Genomic DNA, 14688 nt, shown 5'->3' on the forward strand with positions numbered 1-14688 from the left:
TGCGTTCACCAGCAACTTTGATGTGTTTGGCCAGGTGAGAGGTGACTTTATCGAAGTTTATCAAATTATGAGAGCCATAAGAGTGATGGCAGGGACATTCTTTTCCTCAGCCATCGTGGAGTCCAAAACTGGCCACATAGATTGAGGGTGAGAGGGGTAAGATTTAAAAGTGATCTGAGAGGCAACTTTTTCATGCGGAGGGCGATGTGCAAATGGAATGAGCTGCCAGAGGAAGTGGCTGAGGCAGGTACATTGGTATCATTTAAGAAGCACTTGGACAGGAACACAGGCAGAGGGGCCTGAAGGGTTATAGGGCAAAAGCAAGGTTTTGGGAGTAGCTTTGTGGACAATTTTGCTGTAGTGGACTTGTTGGGCAAAGAGCTTATATCCCTGCTCTACTGCTCCATGACTAAGTCTGTGCATGAGTTAACCATGTCCTTCAACCTCCTGCCTAGTGGGGCTCATTGCTGCAGATCACACTGTCCAATCATGGCAACACCCAAAGTCTACACACTTCTTCCAGCTCTATTAGAGGCCAGTTCAGGTAATGGGAGGATCAAGGTTTGCTCAGACTCTTCTCTTCCTTGGAACATTGTGTGGAGGTTGCAAAGATGGGATAAGGGATGACGGGCATTGCTTAAAAGTGAAGTGGCTGTGGAGGCCAAGCCTATACATATATTTAAGGCAGAGGGTGATAGAATCTTGATGGGTCAGGGCAGGAAGGGATATGGGGAGAAGGCAGGAGATTGGGGCTGAGAAGAAAATTGAATCAGCCATGATGAAATAGTGGAGCAGAACCGATGGGCCAAATGGCCTAATTGTGCTCCAATATCTTATGGTCTTATGAATGTGCTGAGGTATGATCAGCACAAGGACAGGTCAGAAGAAGACATTGATTTGATTGGACAAAGAACCAGAGGTAATGTAGGCAATCATCTACCCATTCCAGGGAAAAGGAATTAGATGAAATAGGAAAATGGGGAAATCTATAGAGGAGTGGGAGTAATAAGAGCATTTTATCTCGGAGCTGCTGAGGAGTTAACAGGTCAACATCCTTTTCCTCCTGCTGTCAGTTCACTGAGCTCCAGAGGCTGTGAGGCTGATGAATGAGCTGGTGATGTCAGTCTACAAAAGTTTAGACTTTCTAGGGTAGGCAAGATTCAAAGTAGAAAATGCTGAAGCGGCATTTTTTAAAATTAATTTTTGATTTTATTACTGAAATGTGTGGTGATATTCCAATATAAAAATCCGATGTCTAAGATTCACATCATTAATTTGAAATAACTATATACCATACAGAACGCTGCAGCAATCCCAGGGTTTGGTGCCTTTCCATACAACCCTGACTTCATCATTAAATACTTACATAAGTTATTTAATAATAATGCAGTTTATCATCTTTGGCATGAGGTTCAGTGGCACTAAAATACAGCCGTGTCAGATACAAATATTCGTACAAAATATATTAATTTTTTTTGTTTTTTTTGCTTCACAATATTTTTGTAAACAAAGTAGGTGTGAATGCTGTCATAGAGAGAAGGCAATGGCCAGCAAGCACATTACATGGAAGACATCACCTTGTAACCAGCTGGACAGGTCGATATGTAGGATTAACAAGTTGCCCTCTGTCCTTCACTTGGCTGCTCACAGAATTCACTTTCCTGTGACTGCTCTCATGGCAGGGTGGAATGTGAGACACCGATCCCAGCTCATGCATCTTTCCGGGATGGGTTTTCCTAATAATTTGGGCCACTGACGCAATGACATCACAGGGCCATTCCCAACCTGTATCTGTACCCAGGATACCTCAGTGGAGTGTAGTTGGTCCATGCTTAGACCCAAAAGTGAATGAAGGGACAGCTGTAGGTTCGAAACTTGGATGTAACCCTATCCGTCCTCATTTCATTACTTGGAAATGTGTCATTGTGGCAGAAACCAGCTGCCAGTCTGCCCAGTGCCCTAAGCTCAGCGCCCCTTGTGTGGCAATGCTCAGGGGACCAGACCCACTGTGAATATGTGACTGCAGAATACAGATACTTGCCAGTCCTGCTCCTGCCGAGTCCAGGAATGGATTGGCAACTGTTCAGGGAGGGATGGACAGATGCAATGACCACACAGATTCTCACTGATGCAGGCAGAATCCCTATTCCAAATCTGGGCTGGGGTTGGGCAATGGGGAAATGACCAGGGAACAGTGGAACCATACCATCCACCCTTCCCCCTCCCACTGGACTTCCTAAATCAGGAGGCCAGACTTGCAGAGGCACAAAATGGTTCATTTCTCACTGTGCAGTTGGAGGTGGTGATCTTCTGTTATGGGGTATTTTGCTTGGGGAGGAGCACTCTGTGGTAGATTCTGTGGTGTCCTGCACTAGTGGACCACAAGCACTTTAGTCCTTTTTAAGAATGCTTTCACTCAGGAAGGTGTAGATAATATTGCAGAACTGCTGATAACATCCCCCTCTGAACACACAAAGCCTCAATTGTCAACTGAGCATCCTTTCAATGTGTTGTGGAATCTTCCTGTGCCCATGACAGAATGCTAAGGCCTGGGGTAGTGAAGCTACAGTGGGGGGTTTTCTCCAAGTCAGCTCCAATTCAAGGTTTGGCTGGAAGAAGTTGTCAGTCACGAGGAAAGCTATATACATATTGATCAAAAAATGCACAGGAGGTACTGAAGGAGGGAAATGAGACATAAACGTGGAGGATGGCGACACAGAAATCACATCCCTTGCTGGCAGAAATGACAAGGGAAGTTCAAGAGACATTTTCAGTCATAGCAAAGATTTAGTTAAATTGCACAAAGTTTAAAGCTGAAACAGAACTTGTTAAAATAAAGAATAATTTACAGCATTATGTACAGTATATATTATACGGTCTAGTGCTAGATATTTGTAATTATATTTATTAATGCTGCTGTGAAGCTTTTATGCTTGGCAGTTGTGTAAAAATACTGCCTTCTATAACACCAATGTGCCCATCTCAGAATGGAACTTCACAACACTTCAGATAGTCTGGATTAATTTGAGAGTGTCTCCTGCCACTCAGGGAAGCTTCACACACGGCACAAAGACTAGTTCAGCTCTTCTTGTGTGTATAACCTTCAAATGTTATAGCAGCTTATGGATATGATGCATTCAAGGCCACATTTCCCTTTTTTCATAAAAATCATATTCTGACTCCATACTTTATGCAGGAATTGTTCAGATTTTCCTTGGTTTTGTCCTGGTTCCACATTGGCAGTAAGGAGTTAAAGGTTTGCGAAACCTGAAGGCCTTTATATTACACAGAAGTCTGCCATCATCTGGTAGATGTCGTTCTCATATGAGGATTTCCACCATGTCGTTGTCTGTTGAATCTTGGCTTTTAACAGTGCTGAGACTCACCTGGTTTGGTGTCTGCAGCAGATCTATGGATATCAAATGCACAAGATGAATACGTGTCAGTGGTGTCAGTGCCTTTTAAAAATTAATTTATTAGTTCTATGAATTCCCTTCCCTTCACCATCACAGCTTTCTGGATCCCCTGCATCCCACCTAAACCAGTGAGCTGGAATTACTTGGGATAATGTGAAGAGTGAGAAATGGCAATCGGCACTCTCCAGTTTAAAGAGATTCTACAGAAACAATGAGTCACCTGCCAGATTCCTCATATCACTGAAACACTAGCCTTCCCTTCTCTCCTCTCCCTGTTCGCTGAAAATCACACAGATACTCACCTACTGAACTGGTCATAGGTTTGTTAGCCCGTGAGCTGCCTGAGCTCTCGTTGTCCTGTGAGCCTCCCGGGGCTGACTGTATTGCTTCGGCCATTTTCTCAGTCTGTGTGCTGCCGTCTCTGCTCCCATGTTTAGTGTGTGACACTGCAGGATGAGAGTCTGAAGCCACACTCTGATCCTCGATGCAGCCTTTGTTTACAGCACCTGAAAGATGGAAAGGTCTGCTGAATATTGAGTCCTTTACTTCAGCATTTGCAAAATGCAAGGCTTACGCTTTGTGTTCCCGTGGTGTTTACAGGTCACACAAAATATGTTGGAGGGATGAGGCAGGCCAGGCAGCATCTATAGAAATGAAAGGAAGGGAGATGAAGTGAAGGGAATGCAGTGGGGTGGGGTGGGGGGGGGGGTGGTTAAGGAGTACAAGCAAAAATGTGATAGGTGAAGCCAGGTGGGTGGAGGAGGGGGAATGAAGTAAAAGGTGATAAGTGGAAAAGGCCAAGGACCAATGATGGAGTCTGATAGGAGGAAAAGAGAGTGGACCATGGGGGAAAGGGAAAGGGGAGGAGCACCGCATGATAGGCAGGTGAGGAGAAGAGGTAAGATGGGAGCCACAGTGGGGAATGGGAAAAAAGAGAAGGTGGGGGGAGTGAAAACTTACTGGAAGATAGAGAAACTGATGTTCATGTCATCAGGCTGGAGGCTACCCAGATGGAATATGAGGTTTTAATCCTTCAACCTGAGAGTGGCCTCTTTGTTGCAGGAGAAGAGGCCACGGACCAACGTGTTGGAATGGGAATGGGGTTGGAATTAAATGGTTGGTCACCATTTGAAATCTGAGAAGTATGGGCTTACGACCCAATTGGTCGGATTTGTAAGGTGCTCTGAAGCTGACTTGTTTGAGAGACAGTGAACCTCAGTCAAACTGGCAGGTCTGCAGAGGCATCAAGCCCTTACATTGCACATCATTCATTTGCCAAAGTTTCAGTACCTTTCAAACCAATGGGCTGGTCAATGTCCAGATTCTGGTGATAAATGGAATTAGTGTAAGATATCCACTCCACTCAGTGCAAACTCCCTGTTATCCTCCCTAAAATGTTGTCAGTGACTGGGGAACTTGGTTAGTCTTCAGAGAAGACAAACTTAGACTTCTGCCCAGTTATACTCACCCCCATCATTGCATAGTACTTTGAGGATTGGTTCTAGCACATGTGAAATCTTGTCTGCCCACTACCCTGGACCCCCATCAATTTGCCTGTTGCACCAACAGGTCAACAGAGGATGCCATCTCCACGGCACTTCACTCTGCCCTGACTCACCTGGACAGCTCCAACTCTTACGTCAGAATGCTGTTCATTGACTTTACTTCGGCATTCAATACTGTGATCCCCTCCAAGCTGATGGCCAAACTTTGCCAGCTTGGTATCAGCTAACCCCTCTGCAATTGGACCCTGGACTTTCTGACTAACAGACCCAAATCAGTTAAGTTAGACAACCTCTCCTCCTCCACTCTCACCCTGAACACCGGCATGCCGCAAGGCTGTGTGCTGAGCCCTCTTCTGTACTCCCTTTTCAGCTATGACTGCGTTCCTATACATGGTTCTAACTCCATAATCAAGTTCGCAGACGTCACCACGGTGGTTGGCCTGATCAGACGGGATGACAAGACGGCCTACAGGGACGAGGTCCAGCACCTGACCGCTTGGTGTGCCGACAACAACCTGGCCCATAACCCAGAAGACCAAGGAGATCATTGTGGACTTCAGGCATGCTAGGAGCCACACTCATGTCCCCACCTACATCAACGGAGCTGTAGTGGAGCACATATCAAGCTTCAAATTCTTTGGTGTCCACATTTCCGAGGATCTCACCTGGTCCCTGAACTCCTCCATCCTGATCAAAAAAGCCACAACAGTGCCTTTATTTCCTGCGGAGCATCAAGAAAGCTCACCTCTGTCTCAGGATACTGACGAACTTTTACCGCTGTACCATTGAGAACATACTCACCAACTGCATCTCAGTGTGGTATGGCAATTGTCCCGTATTGGACCGCCAAGCACTCCAGCATGTGGTGAAAACTGCTTAGCTGATTATCAGCAACCAATTGCCCACCACTGAGAACATCTACCATAAACACTGCCAGGGCAGGGCGAAAAGCATTGTCAAGGATGCATCTCACCCTAACCATGAACTTCTTACTCTCCTCCCATCTGGTAGGCACTACAGGAGCCTCTGCTGCCGCACCAGCAGGCACAGGAAGAGCTTCTTCCCTGAGGCTGTGACCCTGCTGAACCTCACATCACAGCGCTAAGCAGTATTACACCCATATTGTACTGTCTCATTACTTTTATATTTGTGTGCTGTAGCACTTACTTTTTATTCGCAGTTATTTTGTAAATAACACTATTCTTTGCATTTCTGGTCAGATGCTAACTGCATTTCATTGGCTTTGTACCTGTACTCAGCACAATGACAATAAAGTTGAATCTAATCTAAACTAATCTAATCTTAAGGCAGTGACTGACTTGCCAAACAGATCAGTTGAGTGAAGCTGACTAAAACAACAATGCAGAACTGTCCTGATCAGAACTCGGAGCTCCAGTATCTGTGGCTTGGGGTTCAGACACACAACCTGACATTGATCCATTACAAAATGCCTCAAGTGAAGTAACCAAAGTTACCTGGTGGTAATTTACCTGAGCTGCCATGGATCGCCTTGTCATCCCTGTCACTGGTCAGGGATATACCCGTGGACAGGGCAATGGAGGGCACTGACCGAGCTGGTCGCAGTGCCAGTTGCTCAGGCTTCATCTGGTCTTTTCTGGAGCGCTGTTGGAGGACCTTGATGATGGCATCCTTCTCCAGGATCTGTGCATGCAGGGCTTTAATCCTGAGTGCAAGAAGAGGTCATTACTCACAGCTCTCTTGACCAAACCAGAGGTCTGCACTAACACAGACACCTTCACCGATGGCTGCTTATTCCTGCTATCAATTCATGACCAGTTGCTCAAAGCAAAATCCCTCCCACATCTTCTCGACGCTGATAACCCAGAGTGATTTACAGATTCAGCAAAGTAACACAGAAGGTCAGGCTGTGGGGATGGGTCAGACAGCAAGAGAGGGAAGGGTCTCGGCCTGAAACGTCGACTGCACCTCTTCCTAGAGATGCTGCCTGGCCTGCTGCGTTCACCAGCAACATTTATGTGTGTTCCTCAGACAGTAACGGTCACTGGCTTTGGGACAATCAGACTTGGCTGAGACAGGCAGAGCAGGACAAGGGTAGAATGGTTGCTGTCGACAGTTCAATTGGGTTACACCATCCTGAGGTAGCTGTGGCTCCAGATATTCCCAGAACCATAGCACCAGCAGATTCCCTCGCTGGTCAATTCCTGCATGTAAACAGTAGCAGGGAGCCAGGGGAGATGTCTGATTGCCTGGTATAGGACCACAATTATCCTCAGAGTATTGTGGCCAAACTGTACCCAGGAGCACTGCTATGTCACCACCACCCTGAACACTGCCTCACATCTAACCTCTTCCTATTGGAACATGCTTCACTAGTCCAGGCTCCATTACAAAGCACAAATCCATTGGAATCCCCATCCCTGTCCCAAGTTCAGCTCCACTCTTCCTGTTGCTGCTATGTAAATCAGTACCTGTTCTCCATCTCTTGGTGCCGATGATTGGTCACAATAACCTCGCCGTTCTCGTAGTAAACACATTTCTCCAGAGAGCTCCCATTGAAGCTGTTGTTGGGTGAATGGTGAGGGGAATGATTGATTATAGTGGTGTCTCTGCAGAAATAAAGAAAACTATTCAGTTCCCCTGAAGAGAGAAGCTGAAGCTGGCTATTGTTGTTTGGTTGTTTAGTCGAGTCTGACTCTTCATGATCTCATGAACCATAGGAGGCCAAGTTTTTATGTATATTTAAGGCAGAGGTTGATAGATTCTTCATTAGTCAGGGCATGAAGGGATATGGGGGAAGGCAGGAGATTGGGGCTGAGTGGAGAATTGGATCTGCCATGATGGAAAGGCAGAGCAGACTTGATGGCCCAAATGGCCTAATTATGCTCCTAAATGGAGAGAAAAATCTAAGACAGGATGCAAGAGTAGGGGTGGTGAGTACTAAGGAGGAAGGATATGTCCAGTACATCCTTTAATGTATCTGACCTAGAGTGTGGAATGGAAACAAACACCTGGACATGCAGGGACACACCTCTGGGTAGCTGCTGTAGCAGCAGCATCCATTGCAAACTGCCGCATAGTGCTCTCCTCCAGATACTTCTGTTCCCATTTTGTCATGTCAGCTTCCAGAGCTAGAATCCTCTCCTCCTTCTCACGGAGCAGCTCCATCAATGCTGGCACACTGTACTCTGAAGATCCAGGGCCCTGAGCTGTTGCTTGGCGCTGTGGGGAGAATCCAGTGTTAGCGTGTCTCACAGAAAAACAGGCAATGTGGCGAGAGCACAGTGTTAGCACTTTGCAGGACGTTCCTTGTCACCCTTGTTAAATGCCGAATATACCCTCAGACCTTGCTAAGTGGAAAGGTGTCAAGTCACAAGGGAGAAACATTCTCTTAATGCTCCCTCCATTGAAAATGTGCATAACCTTGGAGACTTTGGTTATGTCCCTGGCCTTACTTATCCTATCTGGGTCATTTAACCTGACAGAGCTGGTATTCTCCTCACACACTGCACAACTGGTGCTTCTGTTTCCCATATATTGCCCCAGTGATCAGACTTTCAGTACGCTGCAGTGAAGCAATTTGGGCTGTCGTAATGATACGAACAGCAGTACATAAATGCAAGTTCTTTCCCTTTGGTGCCTGTGTGACAAAATCAAATGACCATAATATGATAAGTTTTAATCTACAATTTGGGAGGGAGAAGGGAAACTCGGAAGTGTCAGTATTACAGTTGAACAAAGGGAACTATGGTGCTATAAGGGAGGAGCTGGCCAAAGTGCAATGGAACAATACCCTAGCAGGGATGACAGTGGAACAGCAATGGCAAGTGTTTCTGGGAATACTGTGGAGGGTGCAGGATCAGTTCATTCCAAAGAGGAAGAAAAATCCTAAGAGGAGTAAGGGGAGGCCATGGCTGACAAGGGAAGTAATGGACAGTATAAAAATAAAAGAGAAGAAGTACAACATAGCAAAGATGAGTGGGAAGCCGGTGGATTGGGAAACTTTTAAAGAGCAACAGGAGGTAACTAAAAAGGCAATACGTAGAGAAAAAATGAGGTACAAAGGTAAACTAGCCAAAAATATAATGGAGGATAGTAAAAGCTTCTTTAGGTATGTGAAAAGGAAAAAATTAGTTACGACCAAAATTGGGCCCTTGAAGACAGAAACGGATGAATTTATTATGGGGAACAAGGAAATGGCAGACAAGTTGAACAGGTACTTTGAATCCGTCTTCACGAGGGAAGACACAATCTCCCAGATATAATAGTGGCCAAAGGACCTAGGGTAATGGATGAACTGAAGGAAATTTATATTAGGCAGGAAATGGTGTTGGATAGACTGTTGGGTCTGAAGGCTGATAAGTCCCCAGGACCTGATGGTCTGCATCCCAGGGTACTTAAGGAAGTGGCTTTAGAAATTGTGGACACATTGGTAATCATTTTCCAATGTTCTATAGATTCAGGATCAGTTCCTGTGGATTGGAGGGTGGCTAATGTTGTCCCTTTCTTCAAGAAGGGAGGAAGAGAGAAAACAGGGAATTATAGACCGGTTAGACTGACGTTGGTGGTGGGAAAGATGCTGGAGTCAATTATAAAAGATGAAATTATGACACATCTGGATAGCAGTAACAGGATTGGTCCGAGTCAGCATGGATTTATGAAGGGGAAATCATGCTTGACTAGTCTTCTGGAATTTTTTGAGAATGTAACTATGGAAATGGACAAGGGAGAGCCAGTGGATGTAGTGTACCTGGGCTTTCAGAAAGCCTTTGATAAGGTCCCACATAGGAGATTAGTGGGCAAAATTAGGGCACATGGTACTGGGGGCAGAGTACTGACATGGATTGAAAATTGACTGGCTGACAGAAAACAAAGAGTAGGGATTAATGGGTCCTTTTCAGAATGGCAGGCAGTGACTAGTGCAGTACTGCAAGGCTCGGTGCGGGGATCGCAGCTACTTACAATATACATTAATGATTTAGATGAAGGGATTAAAAGTAACATTAGCAAATTTGCAGATGACACAAAGCTGGGTGGCAGTGTGAAATGTGAGGAGGATGTTATGAGAATGCAGGGTGACTTGGACAGGCTGCGTGAGTGGGCAGTTGCAGTTTAATGTGGATAAATGTGAGGTTATCCACTTTGGTAGTAAGAACGGGAAGGCAGATTATTATCTAAATGGAGTCAAGTTAGGAAAAGGGGAAGTACAATGAGATCTAGGTGTTCTTGTACATCAGTCACTGAAAGCAATCATGCAAGTACAGCAGGTAGTGAAGAAAGCTAATGGTATGTTGGCCTTCATAACAAGGGGAATTGAGTATAAGAGCAAAGAGGTCCTTCTGCAGCTGTACAGGGCTCTGGTTAGACCACACCTGGAGTACTGTGTGCAGTTTTGGTCTCCAAATTTGAGGAAGGACATTCTTGCTATTGAGGGAGTGCAGCATAGGTTCACAAGGTTAATTCCCGGGATGGCAAGACTGTCATATGTCGAAAGATTGGAGCGACTGGGCTTGTATACTCTGGAAATTAGAAGGCTGAGAGGGGATCTTATTGAAACATGTAAGATTATTAAGGGACTGGACACGCTGGAGGCAGGAAGCATGTTCCCACTGATGGGTGAGTCCAGAACCAGAGGCCACAGTTTAAGAATAAGGGGTAAGCCATTTAGAACGGAGTTGAGGAAAAACTTTTTCACCCAGAGAGTGGTGGGTATATGGAATGCTCTGCCCCTGAAGGCTGTGGAGGCCAAGTCTCTGGATGCTTTCAAGAAAGAGATGGCTAGAGCTCTTAAAGGTAGCGGAATCAAAGGTAATGGGGATAAGGCAGGAACTGGATACTGATTGTGGATGATCAGCCATGATCACAGTGAATGGCGGTGTTGGCTCAAAGGGCCGAATGGCCTACTACTGCACCTATTGTCTATTTTCTGAAGAATCCTTGTGGGGCTTGCATTCAAGCCTTTTATGCCCAGGTCCTTCCTGGTAATCTTGGGTCAAACGTCCTTTATTACAGTTGATCTCTACACAGACCACTGGATTCAGGACAAAGACATAACATCTGTTATTCAATAAGATAGACATCGGGGTGGACCCAAACACGTTACTACCCAGACTCCATTGGTTTGAACAACATTAGCCTTTCTAACAAAATGGGATTACCCTTGGCATGGTATTTTGAGACAGCTGGCAGGTTATTGACTTACCTGCTGCGTCCGCAGACTCTTCAGTTCCTGCTCCAGGCGTTTCCTCAGTCGCAGCTCCAGCTGCTCCCGTTTCTCACATGCAGCCTGCAGCTGGCTTAGAGCATGCTGCAGCTTCTCCACTCTCTGCACGTAGGCTCGCTTTTTCCGCAACTGAGAGAGAGAGAGAAATGCCTGGCTTCAGAACCCTGACTATTCTGTGGCAGCCTCGAGTTAAGGAATCGGAGTGGAATTGAACATACCTCGTCCTCAAGCCGCACTACTTTGGACTGTGTGCTGTTGAGTGCGTGGTCAAGAAGCTGCACCCGCCTCTGCTGATCTTCATACCTGCTGCACGAGAGGCGTAACTCCCTCCGAAGCTGCTCCTTCTCTTGCTGCTGTTCCCTGTCTGTAAAGCATACAGAATCCAGTAAAGTTATCTTTCACCAACAACAATACAGCAACCTAATTACTGACAAGGATGGAAATCACACATTTAGTCACACAGCCTAAAGCCTTCAGCTAAGTCAATACTCATCATCAACCATTCATGGATATCATCCTCCACAATCCATTTAATTCTCTCTGTACTCCTATAAACAACGCCCTCCCCCCCCAGTAGCAATTCATAGTGGCATTTAACTCATCAACCTGTATGCCTTTGCCATGTGGGAGGAAAATGGAGCATGTTGAGGAACACCTGTACTCACGTGGAGACTGTGCAAACTCCACATGATGCAAGGTCGGATTGAACCTGAGTCTTTGCTGTTGTAACCCTAGACTGTGGAACAGCATTCCCCTCCCTATCAGATCTGCCCCCTCCATTGACTCTTTTAAGTCCAGGCTCAAAACTTACCTTTATTCACTAGCGTTTGAATCTTCCTGATGTGGCTGATTTTTGACTTGTGCTTAGGCTCATGTGTTTTTTATTTTGTGCCTATAAGCTGTGTGCCTTGTTGTCTATATCTGTGTTTCTTGTATTTGTGATTTTAGTTACCTACTATGGATTGTACAGCATTTTGGTCAACATGAGTTGTTTTTAAATGTGCTTTATAAATAGACTTGACTTGACTTGACTGCGTCGCTACGAGGAGGCAGCCCTATTAATTACGCCACTTTACGAAATGTTCCTTCTTCTCTAGTTAATTTAATTTGAATGGTTTAATACTTTTGGTAAGCAAGAGCACTTTGCTCCACTAAGTTCTTTCGTTCCTCCTGTTGATGAAACGCACAACAGCATGTGATTGAGAGACCACAACAACTGTCTGTGAGATGGTGGCTGAATTCATAGATCACTCCAAGTCTTGAGATAAAGGTGGGAGAGGATTGTTATCTGCTCCTGCATTGAGACTCAGTGGCAAAAAAAACCCACTGAGAATGGCACAGGACCAGGCTCCTGGCCTAAAGTGCCAATTTAAACTGCACTTCTGCCTGCGTGTGGCCAATATCCCTTCTGTTGAACCTGCTTGCAACACCTGCCCTGGAATCCTGATCCAGGCATCTACCACTCTATGTAAAGAGCATGCCCCAGAACAATGATATAGTCAGGAAGGTGACTCCACGTGGTGCTGACTGTACCTGTCCTCCTGGGTGACAGAACGGTGTGCTTTTGCAATAGCCTGGGTGAGTAACTGTAGCGCAGCAGCCATGGTGGTGAATAGAGTGAATGATTAGGGTGGGGGATGGTACTCGGCAGTTGTTAGACAAGGTTCACTGCAACTGACTACAGTATCTTAGGACAAGGAGCAGAAAGCTGCAGGTTACCATGGTTCAATGAATGCTACTCTCACCACTATTGTACTTCCTCCTCTGGCCACCAGGCAGTGCTGTGGACAAGCATTAGGCTGTGTCTTTCTCAGAGTCACAGATCAACTGCAGTTTTAGCTGAATCTGTACCCACTCCGTGCTAGAGCAATCCATCCTGTCCCACTCTCCCAACCTCTCTTCACATGCTCCACATCTCTGAACCACCCTTCCTTTCAGATACTTAATCAGCTCCATCTAAATCTACAACAAAATCTGTCTTCACCACTCCAACAAAATCCAACCAAGAAGACAATTTTCTCATCCACTCTTTTGGCTCTTTTGCCGGATTACTTACATTTGATCTTCCCTGATCTTCACATCTTCATTGTAATTCTGAGCAAACATTCTCTCCTTGATCATCCCAGGGCATTCTCTCGCTCTAAAACTGCTAATCAGCACTGCCACATCCCCTTTCTCTCTTCCCTCCCGTCTTTCCTGATCACATTATATCCAGAAATTTTTAAAACCCCTTACAGCCCACATTTTAATTAGTCCTCTGTTACTGTAACATTGTAAACCACACACATTTAATTTGCAGTTTATCAATATTCTTTTGTATTCATGTACAGGCACAGAAAATCTACCATAGCATTTTAGTCCTGTACCATAAGACATGGGAGCAGAATTAGGCTATCTGGTCCATCGAGTCTGCTCCGCCATTCAATCATGGCTGATCCTTTTTTGCCTCCTCCTCAACCCCAGTTCCTGGCCTTCTCCCCGTAACCTTTGATGCCATTTCCAACCAAGAACCTATCAATCTCTGCCTTAAATACACCCAACGTCCTGACTTCCCCAGCTGCATGTGGCAACAAATTCCACAAATTCACCACCCACTGGCTAAAGAAATTTTTCCACATCTCTGTTTTGAAAGGGCACCCCTCTATCCTGAGGCTGTGCCCCCTTGTCCTAGTCTCTCCCACCAGGGGAAACATCCTTTCCACATCTACTGTCTAGGCCTTTCAACATTCGAAAGGTTTCAATGAAATCCCACCTCACCTTTCTGAATTCCAGTGAGTACAGACCCAGAGCCATCAAACGTTCCTCATATGTTAACATTTTCATTCCTGGAATCATCCATGTGAACCTCCTCTGGACCCTCATCTTTTCTAAGATGAGGGGCCCAAAACTGTTCACTATACTCATGGTGAGGCCTCACTAGTGCCTTATAAAGCCTCAGCATCACATGCTTGCTCTTGTATTCTAGACCTCTTGAAATGAATGCTAACATGGCATTTGCCTTCCTCATCACCAACTCGACCTTTAGGGTGTTCTCTACAAGAAGAACTCCCAAGTCCCTTTACATCTCAGGTTTTTGGATTTTCTCCCCATTTAGAAAATAGTCCGCACATTTATTTCTTCTACCATTTTCCAACATTGTATTTCAGTTGCCACTTTCTTGCCCCTTCTCCTAATCTGTCTAAGTCCTTCTGCATCCTACCTGTTTCCTCAACACTACCTGCCCCTCCACCAATCTTTGTATAACCTGCAAACTTGGCAACAAAGCCATCTATTTCATCATCTCAATCATTGATACATAGCAGAGAAAGAACTGCTCCCAACACCGACCCCTGCGGAACACCTGTACATAACTGGAAATCTGAAATAATAACAGAAAAAGCTGGAAATACTTGTGGAAAGTGAAACAGTTAAGACCTCAGTTGAAGACCCTTCATGAGAACTGGCAGACTTTTCCAGACCTGAAATGTTAACTGCTTCTCTTTCACAGATTCTGACTGACATTCTGAATTTTCTAGCATCTCTGAGAGTGAATATTCCTCAAACATTTCTGTTGAGTACCTTTGTG

The 14688-nt window shown here is 45.4% G+C and overlaps 1 protein-coding gene across 4 annotated transcripts in view; it reads right to left on the reverse strand.

The window, feature by feature from the left end:
• Positions 1-1213: 1213 nt before the first annotated feature.
• The window catches only part of amotl2a (angiomotin like 2a), a 50709-nt gene continuing 37234 nt past the window's right edge, over positions 1214-14688 (reverse strand). For all 4 annotated transcript variants that reach the window (XM_063046165.1, XM_063046164.1, XM_063046167.1 and 1 more), the window contains exons 6-12: positions 11342-11487; positions 11103-11252; positions 7932-8122; positions 7372-7509; positions 6412-6605; positions 3719-3922; positions 1214-3409 (exon numbers count right to left, since the gene is read on the reverse strand). In XM_063046165.1, coding sequence (XP_062902235.1) covers positions 3321-3409; positions 3719-3922; positions 6412-6605; positions 7372-7509; positions 7932-8122; positions 11103-11252; positions 11342-11487 — 1112 coding nt within the window. In that variant the 3' untranslated portion in view covers positions 1214-3320. The remainder of the gene's footprint in view (positions 3410-3718; positions 3923-6411; positions 6606-7371; positions 7510-7931; positions 8123-11102; positions 11253-11341; positions 11488-14688) is intronic.

The sequence above is a fragment of the Mobula hypostoma genome, chromosome 4 (assembly GCF_963921235.1).
Source record: "Mobula hypostoma chromosome 4, sMobHyp1.1, whole genome shotgun sequence".
NCBI lineage: Eukaryota > Metazoa > Chordata > Chondrichthyes > Myliobatiformes > Myliobatidae > Mobula > Mobula hypostoma.